This window comes from Camelus dromedarius, chromosome 5 (assembly GCF_036321535.1).
Source record: "Camelus dromedarius isolate mCamDro1 chromosome 5, mCamDro1.pat, whole genome shotgun sequence".
NCBI classification, from domain to species: Eukaryota; Metazoa; Chordata; class Mammalia; order Artiodactyla; family Camelidae; genus Camelus; species Camelus dromedarius.
Window position 1 is genome coordinate 54,663,244 of NC_087440.1, and position 13,344 is coordinate 54,676,587.

At 47.2% G+C, this 13,344-nt stretch overlaps 1 protein-coding gene across 2 annotated transcripts in view; it reads left to right on the top strand.

Moving 5' to 3' along the window:
- Positions 1 to 13,344, top strand: part of SAMD4A (sterile alpha motif domain containing 4A) — a 201,961-nt gene that overhangs the window by 148,655 nt on the left and 39,962 nt on the right. Inside the window, exons 3-4 of one of the 2 annotated variants that reach the window (XM_010982945.3) lie at positions 867 to 1,130; positions 12,413 to 12,522. In XM_010982945.3, the coding sequence (XP_010981247.3) occupies positions 867 to 1,130; positions 12,413 to 12,522 (374 nt within the window). The remainder of the gene's footprint in view (positions 1 to 866; positions 1,131 to 12,412; positions 12,523 to 13,344) is intronic. The other variant, XM_031453758.2, reaches the window with a different exon arrangement.

Here is a 13,344-nt window from a genome sequence, read left to right on the forward strand (position 1 = left end):
TGAATGACCTCAATTTAATTTGGCGAGTTATGTGAGTTTTGTTGCTTTTTCCTAGTTTTCTGGAAAAGAAATTAGAAATGGGGGCCGCGCAGATGTTGCCCGCAGTGCGGAAGGGCTGAACATGCTGGTAAAAACCCTTCCCAGTTTACCAAGAGCACCCTTCCGGCTTCTGAATGAAAGCCTTGTTACCTGGAAGTGTTTTCAATATAAAGTTTGGCACTAAGCTGCGAAGCCAAGGGGAAGAATCGGCCCTTTCACACGCAGCTGCCGACCTGTACCCTGAGGTCCGTGTTAGTGCTGGGCCCCTTGCTGAGCCTGCAGCCCCTTCGTAGGTGATAGTCCCCTGAGTCCTGGTTGGAAGGACGAACCCACTTCTAACTCAGCCCAGCAAAGATCCTCAAGGATGACCAGCCTGCCTCCCCTTCCAGAAGTCCACCCTAATGACATGGGTAATGGGTTTTGTGTGTTTCAAAAAAAAAAATTGTCCAGCACATGTTTGATTCACTCTTGGCAGGTGGCCACTTTGCCAGGCTGTCAAGCTTCATCTGATTTATGACCCTGCAGCTATGAATCCTGTTTCTAGACTTAGAACTAAAACCAGATCCCGACCCACAAAGTCTGAGGCTACATGTGGGCACTAGAGGTGTAGCCTCCTTGGAGAAACTCAACCCACCCAGAGGTACAGACAGCATCCTTTATAACCACCCCGAAGGGAAGGGCCTGGCCAGGCCTGTGTCCAGCCTGCTGCACCCCCTGCTGGAGTGGTCAGTTAGCACCATTGCTCAGGGTTAAGAGGTACTGTGGGTTCTTCTGCAGCCCAGGCTCAAGGGGGGGAATAACCTATTTCATTTTATTTTTTTTTCCAGTTCTCTCAGGCCAGGCACACCACAGCCCTTTGAAACGATCTGTGTCCCTTACCCCACCCATGAATGTGCCAAACCAGCCTCTAGGACATGGATGGATGTCTCATGAGGACTTACGAGCTAGAGGACCCCAGTGCCTCCCATCCGATCATGCCCCCCTGTCTCCACAAAGCAGTGTAGCCTCTTCAGGAAGTGGTGGGAGTGAACACTTAGAAGATCAGACCACTGCTCGTAACACATTCCAAGAAGAAGGTAGTGGTATGAAAGGTGAGTGACTAAACAAGAAACCACTGGGAACAGAGTCTCTCCCTTTATTTGGAGTCAGAAGGGTAAAAGGAGAGGTAGTCAGCGAGGAAGAAGGAGCCCGCCCTGCCCTGGGCTGACGGGTCTGACTCCTCCCTTGCCAAGCTCCAGGGTTGACCACGGCGGAAAGGGCTCGGATTCCCCTTCCAGGGCTTCTTGCCAAAACCTGGGAAGCAGGAACCAGAGCAAGAGAGGTCAACGCCCTCTTTTTTTTTTTTTTTTTCCTTTTCCGAATGCAGTGACCTGCAGACAATTAGATGAGTGGCAGCTGACGGTGATAGCATGCACTGTTTGCGCGGACTTCCCTCCTTGGTCTGCCCTGTTGGCAAAAACGCTGAGCTGCTCCAGCCTTCTACCTCACTGCTTTGGCCAGGGAACCATCAATAATCTAGCAAAACAAACCACAGGATCTTTTTAAAAGTCTCTCTTAGTGTAGAATTGTAGTAGTGCTTCCTTTCTCTCTCCCTTTTCCTTTGATACCCTGAGAAACCTGCAAACCCTTTTCTCTGCATCTGTTTAAGGGACACGAAAAAATACCACCGAGACTCCCTGACAGTGCTTTAAGCGTGATAACAGATTTACATACAGGTGATAAAGGCCTTTTGTGCAGCACAAATAAATATTCCTACGTTGCGCTGTAAATCTCTCCCTTTCTAAAGATACTCATCAGAAGATAGAGATTTCCAAATTCCCCATGATGGGTTCAAAGAGGATACATGCAATTCTGTATTTTTAGATGCCAGTTGTTCAAGGGCTGGGAAAGCCTTAGGGAAAGATGCTCATCAGAGACACACTAATAACAATTTTAGATGGAAAAGCAAGAACTAGTTGTGCTCCTGGGACTGCGATGCCGAGGGGAGGCTCTGAGAGCACCCTCGTTGCTGACATGAAGCGTCCTGAGGTTGTGCTGTTTTTGATCTTTCCTTTGAAAAGGATCTGTGTTGACATAGGAGGCTGTGTACCAAATCCCCTTCCCACGGCAGAAGCATAGCACAGACAGATGCCCAAGACTGCCCAGTTGCTGGTTGTAAGTGAGCACCGGGCTGAAACATGGAGCCTGTCAGCCAGGTGAAATGAAGCTGCTTCCCTGGAGCAGTTCTTGAACCTTCCTCCCTCTCAGCTACTCAGGCCTGCACTCCACCCCCCCTCTGCCCCCAACTACAGTTGGTGGTGGATAGCATGCTGCGTGCCCAGTGTGCGTAGGATGGGTCTCCATGTTTTCCTCTGGTGATACAAATGGGTCTTTAAAGGTGTTTAACAGGCAGCAAAAACAATGGCTCCTTTTAGCACAGAGGGGATGTATCCTTCTTCCTCTTTCACAGTTGTCGGGGGACTGTGTCATAGTTTTGGAGACTTACCAAAACCCACTGTTGAGTGTATGCTACATGGTGCTGGCTCGGGCAGCTGAGCCCCGGGTGATGGGAGGAGGCCCAGCCGTGCTCCTGGTAAGCCTGGCTGGGCATCGGGCAGCAGGGCAGCAGAGTATCTGAGGGACCTAGGGGGCTGCAGACAGCGTTGCTCTGGACTATCTTCTTTCCTAGCAAAGTGGAGTGTCTGGATGGATGGTTTCCAAGAAAGTGTATGTGCAGTTCTAATTGGTGACCGCGAGAAGGAGGCCCGGCCCTTGTGTTGAAGGGCCAGGAAGGCCCTGCCTGAAGGCCATTCTCCAGGGTGCAGGCCTCGCCCAGGGGCCGTTGTCTGGTTGCAGGAGCTTCATTATCTTTTCTTTCTTTTTTCCTTTTCCTTTCTTTTCTTTGTTTTCTTTTTCCTTTGTGTTTTGTTTTGAAGCCTTCTTTTTACCTTAGGCATGCTCCGAAGGCAGGTAAAAGTGTGCTCACTGCGTGCTGGTCTCCCGAGGTAAAAAATGAGTAACGAGAGCACATTTTTAAAGAGAAATGAATGAGAGAAAATGGAATAAATGTCCCACCCCTGCTTTAGAATAAAAGCCAAAATATTCCAAAGTTCAAGGGATAGTCCATGTATCAGCTTCTTTTAGAAGCCCTTCCTTTAGAATTGATAAGAACTATCTCCTCAGAGCTGCTCAGTCAGAAAATGATGCAGACAAGACCTTCTACCCAAGATTTTCTTTAGAGGCTCAAGACGTGTGTTCAGAAAACAAGCTATATGGTGACAGGACTAAACAGGGGACCCTCTTCTAAGTATATCCACTTTCTGCTGACCTAGTGAGCTGTCCTTCTCCCTAAGAATTGCTGTGAGATTCAAAATATAAAGTCCTTAGCAAATTAAATGGCAAAACTAATTTGAAGGAAGAAACATGATAAAATGATGTAGGGTTCACATGTGGAAAAGTATATTTGCGGTGCAGCCTACAGGTCCCGCAGCAGAAATGTCCCGCACCCCAGAGGGTCAACGGCCAGGGTGTGTTCAGCACACATACCCCTCCCCCACTGTACCTGGCGACATCTTCACTAGAAGCCACCCCTGAGGACTCCTGCCGTCAAACACTGCTCAGGGTGGCCTCCCAGGAGAGCCCAGGAGAGGCAGCTCTTAACAAGCCTATCCTGAGTATGTCATCCGATTCCTCTGTCCAAGAGCAGACGCCAGTTTAACTTTCCAGGTTAATTCATATTTTTCTGAGAACTGAAATCTGAAATCAAATGAAGTGCTTTTAAAGAGAGCCAGCTCTTCCTCTTGGATTCACATCTCTTCCTTTCTGTGACCCAGCCTTTTGGCAGGAGTCTTCAGCCTTTTAAAGCTACTTTCTGGTCCACCTCATGATGCCATCATCTAATTGCTATTTGTCTAGTTTTTAGACACCCAGTTTACGAGAACAAGAGGGAATCTGTAGTAGAATTTGGGAGAGGTCCAGATCTCCAGGAGCTGTGTGTCAGTCCTCACCCCACACCTTGGGAAAAGAATACAGAATTCCCATAATTAAGCTTAATTTAATGTGAATCCATCCTTCTTGCTAGCAGCTGTGCATACCTTGCTGAGACACTGTGTTCATCAGAGCCTTCCTTTCCATCCAGACAGACAAGCCAGATTTGGCTACACATTGTCCTTTAGGAATGGACCTCATGGGTCAAGAGTGTGAAATAAAGCTCACGGCCCAGCGTTCCTGATCTTTTTATTTTTCACAAACATCAATCTCTCCCTCTTTTTGTCTTGGTGTCAGCGTTCCCTGCCAGGGATTGTCCCTAAGTTCTCTCCCAAGTAGACCAGCTCCTGCTCTCAGAGGATTAACATCATCTGCCTGCTTTGTTTTTCCTTTTATAGTAAATACCCATCCTGAAGGCTTAAGTCAGCTCTGAAGCACAGAGTGGATGTCCCTGTGGGATAGGGATCTCAGACTAGTATCTCGGGCTAAGGGAAGAATGAGACCGGCTACTCAACTAGAAATTAATGAACAGACGTGGAACATTAAACAGGGATATGGACGTTTCCTTTTAATATGCCCCGTGGAGGCTACTGGTTATACAATTTGGACTAAATATGTTGATTATGGTTTCTAAATTCAGTTGTCCTTGTTCTTTGCAAAAGCTTCACGGTGACTTATCCCAGGGGAAGGATTCTCGATTCTAAGTTGGTACTCAGTTATATCCTTCTTTCCCTTGGTATCGTGTGAGTGGAACATCTCTCTTCCCTCTTTGCTCATACAAAGCCTTCCGGCGGCCGAGAGCGGGGAAAAAACATTCCCATCCATCGCAAAAAGGAAAAGGAAATAGAGAACAGAATTTCATTGGTATAAGAAGCACATTTGCCCCTCATATTAGCATCATGTCCTCAGAAATTTTGTATGAACCCCACGCCTAAAGACTTTTCGGAAGGCCAGGGCTGTTGATGAGTGATGTGGCTGTGTACCATGGGAGCAGAGACAAGGGAAGAAAGACTGATTGACAGGTTTCATTTTTGTCCTCATCAAGTCAGTTGACTTTCTTGAGCACTTGCTGAGAGAGGCTTTGGCCTAGTTACTGGGGAGACAGAGGTGAAGGAGATGATTCCTGCATCAAGGGACTCACTATCGCATGAGCAACAAACAGGTCCCTGATGCACCTGCACAGCTGTGAAAACATCTTGTCTTGGATGGAGACTTCCCCTGGGTCAAGGCCGGTACCAACGAGGGCCCTAATTCAAAGTGGAGGGAAGTCAAGGAAAGTTCCTGAAGGGGACGAGGCCTGGAGCTCAAACTCAGAACATGACTCCAGGTTAGCCAAATATACAAGGTGTGGGAAGGGCATTCTATGCGGAAGGAACAGTATGCGTCAAAGCATGGTGATGAGACAGCTTGACCAATTACATCCTATGGCTAGAGTGTTAAGGGCACGTGGGAACAAAGTCTGGAGAGGGAAAAGCTGGATGGTAGGCTTTGCAAAAGATTTGGGCTTTCATCTTGACATTGAAGGTGTTTAGTAGCAGAATGACCTGCTTAGATTTGCACATTAGAAACAGGCCTGAGGCAGAAATTTGGGAGACTTATCAATCAGAGCAGTTACAGGGGACTCTGGATTTGGAAGCCAGCTAAAAGGTGGGGGTGCGTCAGTAACTGAGTAGGAAGATGAAGTTGGACCAAGCCAAGCAAGGGAGAAGAAGGAGTGTGTTCGTGGGGGTTTCATAAGATAGATTTGAGAGTGCTCTCAATTGAATGTGCCCTAATTGAAGGTAGACAGTGATGGAGCAGGAAGGATTTAGGACAATGCCAAGGTTTTTGCCTGGGACATCTGGTAGCCCATGGTGTCATCTATAGCAAAGAATAAATAGGAAAAGAAACAGGCTGAGGAGGGGACAGCATGGGGCAGGCTGAGTGTGGGAACCTTTAGAAGATTCCAGTGGAGGTGTGCCAGCCAGGACCACAGTGCACCATGCTGTCCCCTGGCCCAACCTCCCTAAGAGCCCTGGGTCCTCTCCTCACCTGCACCATTTAAGCATCCAGCCTGCCCATGATAAGTTCATGTGGGGGATTCACTAGACTCATGGCTGGTAAGACCTTGGAGATTTGGGCTCCTAAGAGTGAGAAGCTCCGTGACACTTTTGCTGCGGTTGTTGGTGTGAAAGGGGTAGAGATGGGGGCTCTGTTTCTCTTGATAAGAACTTCAGCCTCACCATTACAGATTAATGTTGGCAGGTATACTTACGAGGTGTGGCATTATGATAGTACAAAAATATAGGGGTAATTGAAACTTACATTTGTAAATTGTCATGATAAAGGTAAAAAAAGAAATCTTTGGGTTCAGTAACCTTGATAGAAACACAGCAATTAAGAGCAGAGGGGGACCAGTGACTGTGAAAATAGGCTGTTTTTCTTTTCTAAGGAGTCCTTCTTAGATGAAATTTATGTCAGTTTTTTCTCTGTAGCAAAGGAAATATATTGCCTATTCTGAAATAGCTGGTTTGGGGTTTTGAGTTGTTTTTGAGATGTAGACCTTGAACTTCTGCCTGTCTTAGAATGAGAGTAGGGGGGAAAAATTGAGAAGAGTGATTTTTTTTTTTTAAGACAGAGGAACTCATCAGAAACCTTTGTAAGAAAGGTTATGAATGCAGCATTTCTGAGGGTCATAAGGGTGTGAGTGACAGAGTGGGAGTGACACAGCCTCATGGGTGGCTGGGACACTTTTCAGCATGCCTGTCATGGGAACAAGTTACTATTTTCTGAATGCTGACTTTCTAGACGCTGTCTCGAATTCATCTAACTTAAAGGCCAGGACTTAGTAAATTCACTTTACTTTCTTTATTCCCAAATGCCAACTTATGACCTGTGTGGATAGGTCCTAATGGGCTCAACTTGTGCTCCATCTTATAGGCTGAGGAGCCCTGATGTCTTTGAAAAGCAAATCCCTAGGATTCCCCCAAAATGTAAAGGTCATGAAACTTACAGCCGCTGTTCCTTACCAACCATGTGTCTTCACTGAAGTGCTTTAAGGACCGTGCAGGCATGTGGAGGGCATCTTTCGATGTGGAACCTAGCCGCTGTTGAAGGATGCAAAGCAGGCTGAGTTGCACACCACTTATGAATGTCACAGCTGCTGGCAACTGCGAGACATTTAGTCCCGCTGTTTGTATCGAACCGTTCTGAGTATTTTACCCAAACTCGGCCATCTCTGTGCCTTCCGAGACCCATACATGCTCCCCACAAGCGTGGAAACCCTCCCGGAGGTTACCATGGACACATCCCAGGATGGACAAGGGAGCATGCCCTCAGCTCCACCGGGACCAGAGACCAAGGTGCCTTCTTTCTTTTGCTCAGAGGCTGGAACAGAATTGGGTTGTTCATTCCACTCTGGCCAAAAATAAAGACAGCCTTCAGTCATCTTGATAGTGCTGCTAGACTTCGGTTCTTCATTTTCCAAAGGCGTGTTTTCCTTTTCACTTCAACACTGAAGAGTTAGTCCCTGCTCCCTCCTAAGTTGGCTCCTCTCTCCTTCAAAGACCAGGGAGGCCATTATATCTTGGAGATAGAGAGTTGTTTGAAGTCAGCATGGCTCTCCGTGGTGAACGGGAGCTGCTCTTCCATCCACGGGTACCGGGAGCACCACATGTGAAGCTTCTCGTGGAAAATGAGGCTGTTCATGTTTTATGGTTCTCTCTCCAGGTTCTCTCTTCCATGCCTGACTCCCCGCCCTTTACATCACTTTCCATATATGGGATCTTCTGCATTATTGTTTCCAGCTTTCTCTCTTGTAGGGCCTCCTTGTTTGTGGGGCAGGTGCTGCATGGCCTGTTGACCTGCATGGTATTGGTAGCCATTCCAGCAGCAGGCACTTGAGAAAAACAACCCACGTTCTAATTGGAGCCCAGCTTCTGTGTGAGCTGTTGTCTGCCCCACAAAACCTCTCTGTGGCTGACTTATCCAAGCTCCAACCATTAAATAGAAACTAGCATGATTGGAAACTTGATCCTATCAGTAAAGATCAACAGGTGGACATAGAGCATATAAAAGATGGGTGAGAGTGGAAAGTGGCCACAAGAAGATCAGCCACTGTGGACTGCAGCAGGACCCAGAGGAGCTTCATGAGGAAGGACCCTGGGGCACGGGGACCCACCATCTGTGCATGGATGGGGCTACTTTCTCCCAGAAGCCTCCAGCCCACCCTTGGCCTTTCTCTCTTCAGTTTCCTTCAAGGGCTTCTCTTCCCACATCTTCCCCTAAAAGCCTGGTGCTCCTGGGGGTCCGCCTTGGCTCTCCCCTCTTCCCAGTCCATGCTCTCTCCCTGAGTGAGCTCACCCACTTCTGCAGCTAAAACAGCCATGTGCTTCTGACAAAGCAAGTGGTTCTCCCGCTCAGACCCCTCTTCAGAGACCTTGACCACTTGATTTCTCCACCTGGATGGCTCCAAGGTGAGGACACTCAGCCTGCCTCAAGTAGAGTTCACCACCTCTCTCTTCTCACCCCACACCTGCTGCCCCTCTGTATCTTTTCACCAAACTTGAATCAGGGGATCCTCTTGGGCTCCTTTCTCTTCCTCTCTTTTCTTCCTTGAGCTTCAAGTGCTGTCAGTTAAGAGGATGTCAGCTCTCCTCCTCTGCCACTCCCTCCCAAGCCATCTCCAAGGGCTTGAACTCATCTCGTAGCCTCCACTCCCACATCCTCCAGTCCAGCCTTGACGTTGACAGCTGTCATCTTTCTCACATCCTCATCAGACTGTGCCACCACTCCTCAGACTTCAACAATTCCTCGTCACCCGAGATGAGCTCAACCCTCCTTGTTTCAGCATTACAAATCCGTCACCCCGCCCCCACCTTATTGCCCCACCGTGTTTCTAAGCTATTCTCTGGCTTTCACCCAAGTCTTTGCTTGGTCCAGAATGCTCTCAGCTCTGTGCTTTGTTTATACACTTTTCCTGCTTCCTGAGATGGCTTCCTCCTCGTGGTCTGCCCAGTGACTACAGGACTAATGCTACTGTGAAGCTATCCCTCACTCCCTAAGGCAAACCAAAAATGCCCACCCCACCCCCTGGAACTTTGAGTAGACTTAGCACTTTCCCTGCAAATTTTATGATTTTTTTGAGGCAGCCATTCTTTCTAGATTAAAAGTTCCTTGATGGCAGGGACATGCCTGGCATTCAATAAATGTTGAGTGAGCAATTATTAGGATGCCTACACTTGGCAAGAAAATCAGCCCCAGTATATAGTAAAAACATCTTTATCTTTCTCACACTGCGTAAGAGAGTGACTTTCTAGTCTGAGACCTCCGTCGGCTTATCCATCAGAAACAGCCCAGATGACGCTAAACTGCTGTGTACCAGTCAGAGGCAGGAGCCCAGGAGGCATGCATGCTTTCAATCACATATCCGCTGCTCTGAGAAACACCCCTGTGTGTCTGTGTCTCCAAGCCATAGCTACAGCTTTGAAGAATAAGAGAAGAAGGTCTGAGGTTATGTCAGCTGGTTCTCAGCTTTGCATCCAACCATGTAGCATCTGGACCATGGGAAATTATCTGAGCTTCTAGTTAGAATTTGTCCCTGGCCATCGTCTTACAGAATCTAGCATCCAAGTCATTGGAATTCCTGGCTTGGGAGAAGTGAATTGGTCCAGGGACTCAGTTGTCTGGTTTGTTTCCCTCTTAGTGGAGTTTTGTTTTAATCCTTGGCAAAGGAAAGTGCCTTGCCACCAACAGGGGGTGAAAGTTTAGTAGGCTATGTTCTTAAGAACTGGGATTTCCTCTTCTTTGTTCATCGGTTTACGTTACAGGGGGAGATGGCACGTGGCACTGAGCTAGGCACTGAGATGCTGGCTTCAGGACTGGGGTCAACGTGCCTGCCCAAGGGACATACGGCCAAGGAAAGCCTGTGTTTCCCGGGAACATATCTGGAAATAACTCTTCAGGAAGGCCTCGCTCACCATGTTCTGAAGTTGTGTAAGAGCCTTTTTTAGGAAAGCGATTCCCAGTGACCTGCATTTTGACTAAATGAGCAAAGCAGGCTCTTCCATCCTTCTCACCAGGGCAGTTCTTGTCGTCAAAAATACTTTCATAGACAGGAACGAGCACTGATTGGACTGAGACGTGCCAAGCCAAGATTTGCACCCCACTCTGCCCCATTCTTAAAACACCATGTTGTCACCTTGGCTTATAAAGCACCCAGTTAGCAACGTGATTTAGTAGCTCAGGATTCTGTCTGTTTCATCATCAGTGGATTTTGTGTGATTAAGCTGTAGGGCACCCAGTGAAGATTTAGCCCAATGAGGTGGCTCCATCCTCTTTTGTGACAGATTGTGCCCAAGCGTGGCATTGGGTTACCCATGCTTCTCTGAATCATGATCACTGAGTTGTCTGAGCAGCTACTTGGGATTTTCAAAGATGTAAACAGCAAACGTGAAACCTGGTGACAAAGCAGAAACATGCCGGTGGCCTAAAAATTGGAACAGTATTTATTTGCTGCTCACTCTGTGGAAGTATTAGCATTGTTTTAACAGCAACAGAAACCTGGTGGAGAATAAAATCTGACCAAGTGGCTCCAGGATGTCGCAGGAGGGAAGCGGATGTCCTGGGCTCTTGATCTAACCATAGTTTGAGTTGAGGAGGATGGAAGGGGTTGGTACTGTGTGCCTGGGGAAGCCCTGTCTCTTTGTGGTTAATGATGGTCCCAGAGGGATTCTCCACTTGTCACAGTAGAATTAAGGGTCTCCATGTACAGAATCTTGCCTGAGATGACTGAGTCTGTTCTTAAAATGCCATTGGATATCCAATCCTGTTTCTCCAGAAATTCTTCTTCTTTGGCCTTGACATGTCTGCAGATCAAGGAGTAACCTCACCAGGCCCACTCTCCCCTCCTGTATCTTTGAGTTTCAGGTGACCATCTCATACCCACGTTCCCTAAACCTAGGTTCCACTCACCCAGGAGGCAGGGCCTGATTTCAGAGTGAGCCAGGCCTCTTTAGTCAATCCCAGTTAACTACTCTAAACATTGAAACATTGGAAGCTTCTCACTTATTTTGTAGTGTTTGTGATCTCTGTCAGTGCCTCAGATTTATAAAGCACTTAGCAATAGACAGTCTCTTACAATCAACACGTTTACTAATAGATAATAATTCATAGAAAACATGAGTAACATTTGTCCAGTGCTTCAGCATTTCTAACGACTCTGCAGTCACTGCTTATTCTTATTCAGCCCTCCCATTGATGGTGGGCTATCTGGTCCTCATTTTACAAAAAGTTGATACAATGCAGGAAAAATCTGGAAACCTGGCAGCCTGGTTCTAGTCCCCATTTTACTACGTACTTGCCCTATGATCTAGATTTAATGACTTACTTTTGCCCTCTGTACTATAAGTCAGGGGTGAGGGAAGATGATTCTAGAGACTTCTCAAAGATCCTCTGACAGCTCAAAACTCTGAGTTAAAAGAGCATGGTCAAGAGCTTTGTTTTAGTTGTATTTAGCAAGGTGGTAATTCTCCTGTGGATCTTCAGTACAGTTACTATTTAATTTTCCTAATTCTAGAATCCCAAACTTGGGACTCATCTGAGGTGTGCTTTGGAATTCCCATTGTCCCATAGCTTAGCCCATCTTTGGACCTTTCAGGTCCTGATAGGTGGTTGACATTCAACAGTAAGGTCAAAGACACATGCATCCAGATGTATGCCTTAGTTTGGAGCAATGGCCAGGGTACGGACACACATACACACATGAGTGATGATTTTGGAGTCCAGGATGCCCATATTCCCACAGGGGTCTAGGAAGGCAGAAGAAAAGTCAAGCTAAGAATGGCAGCAAGTCTACCCATGGGGTTCTACTGCCGCCCAGGTTTTTCCTATCACTGCAGAATTGGCAGAAACAGCATATGGATATCTGCATTAAACCTAGAAAGAAATTATCTTTAGGATGAAGACTCATCACATGTCGTTTAACATTCTAAGTCAGTTCTTTCCAAATCAAGAGTGAAGTAGTCTGGCTAAAGCAGTGACTCCTTGCCCTTTTTGGGGTCATGAACCCCTTTGAGAATCTTATGGAATCTATGGATGACACTCTGTGCAGAAAACTACCCTTATATTCACAAATTGGGATGTAATTTTAGAAAATTCCTGTATGCTCTGAAGCGCATGGACCCCAAGTTAGCAATCCCCTGGTGTACAGTAGAGTGAGGAAGCCCAACAGTGGGAATATCAGAACTAGACCAAGACTTCGAAGTCCATAATTTGCTGCCAAAGTTGAGCAAGTAGTAACATAAAGGTATTTTTTTCTTTTTTTTTCCTCTGACCACCACCTTCTTCCCCTCTCTCCCCACATCCCTTGTCGTCTCCCCCCTTTCCCTCTCAACTTCTCTCCCCATCTCTCGCTCATCTTGCACCACAGATGTTCCAGCCTGGTTAAAGAGCCTCCGCCTGCACAAGTATGCTGCGCTTTTCTCCCAGATGACCTACGAGGAGATGATGGCCCTCACTGAGTGCCAGCTAGAGGCTCAGGTGCGTGCTCACCTGACCATTCCCGAGAAGGTGCCCCAGGGAGAGCCTGAAATTCAAGTTCAAAATAGACTTTGTTTGGACCCATACCTATACCCACCTGGTAGCTCGCCTTGTTCAAGGACTGCCAGGTGCTGGCCAGCGTAGCATGGTGACAGAGGCCTTCAGGGTCTAGTAGGAGTTGGAAGACGAGCAGGTAACCCCAGGGCAAATGAGAGTGAGACAGAGTGTTACACAAAGGGTACGTTCACTCTCCAAGTTCAAGGTTGCTAGGGAGGCATCAGGTCATCAGAAGAAGTAACACTGACTGAGACCTCAAAGTCTGTGTCCCTGCATTTGTTTTCCTTGTCCCCTCCCTTCTTCAGCCAGGCCAGGGCTTGACAGATTGGCTGTCTTTAGTCCAGTCTGGTTACAAACCAGCTAACTTCTAGTAGTTAGCAGAAGCACCAGGTCCTATCTCAGATCTTCCCCAACACTTGTCCAGAAACATGTTCAGACTGATCTTAGTTGAAATGGGCAGAGTTATACAAAATATTGCCACCTTACCACCTTGAGTAACATGGGACAGGCATTAAGAATGGGTTTCCCCAGGGCTCAGATGTCAGTTCCTTTCTGTGTGCCCTAAGAGGACAAAATTCCTCCTTCCTTCTGTGGAGGCCAAAGTCCAGGCCAGTCAACAGAACCCCTGAAACTAAGCATGTTTCCTTCCATGCTGTGCTCGAGTAAATAGATCTGACCGATGTCTTTGTTTCCCTTGTTTAAAATGCTATTTGCATGTTTTAAATTGACCTCAGTTTCCTTTGAGTGGTGTTCTGAGAATTAATG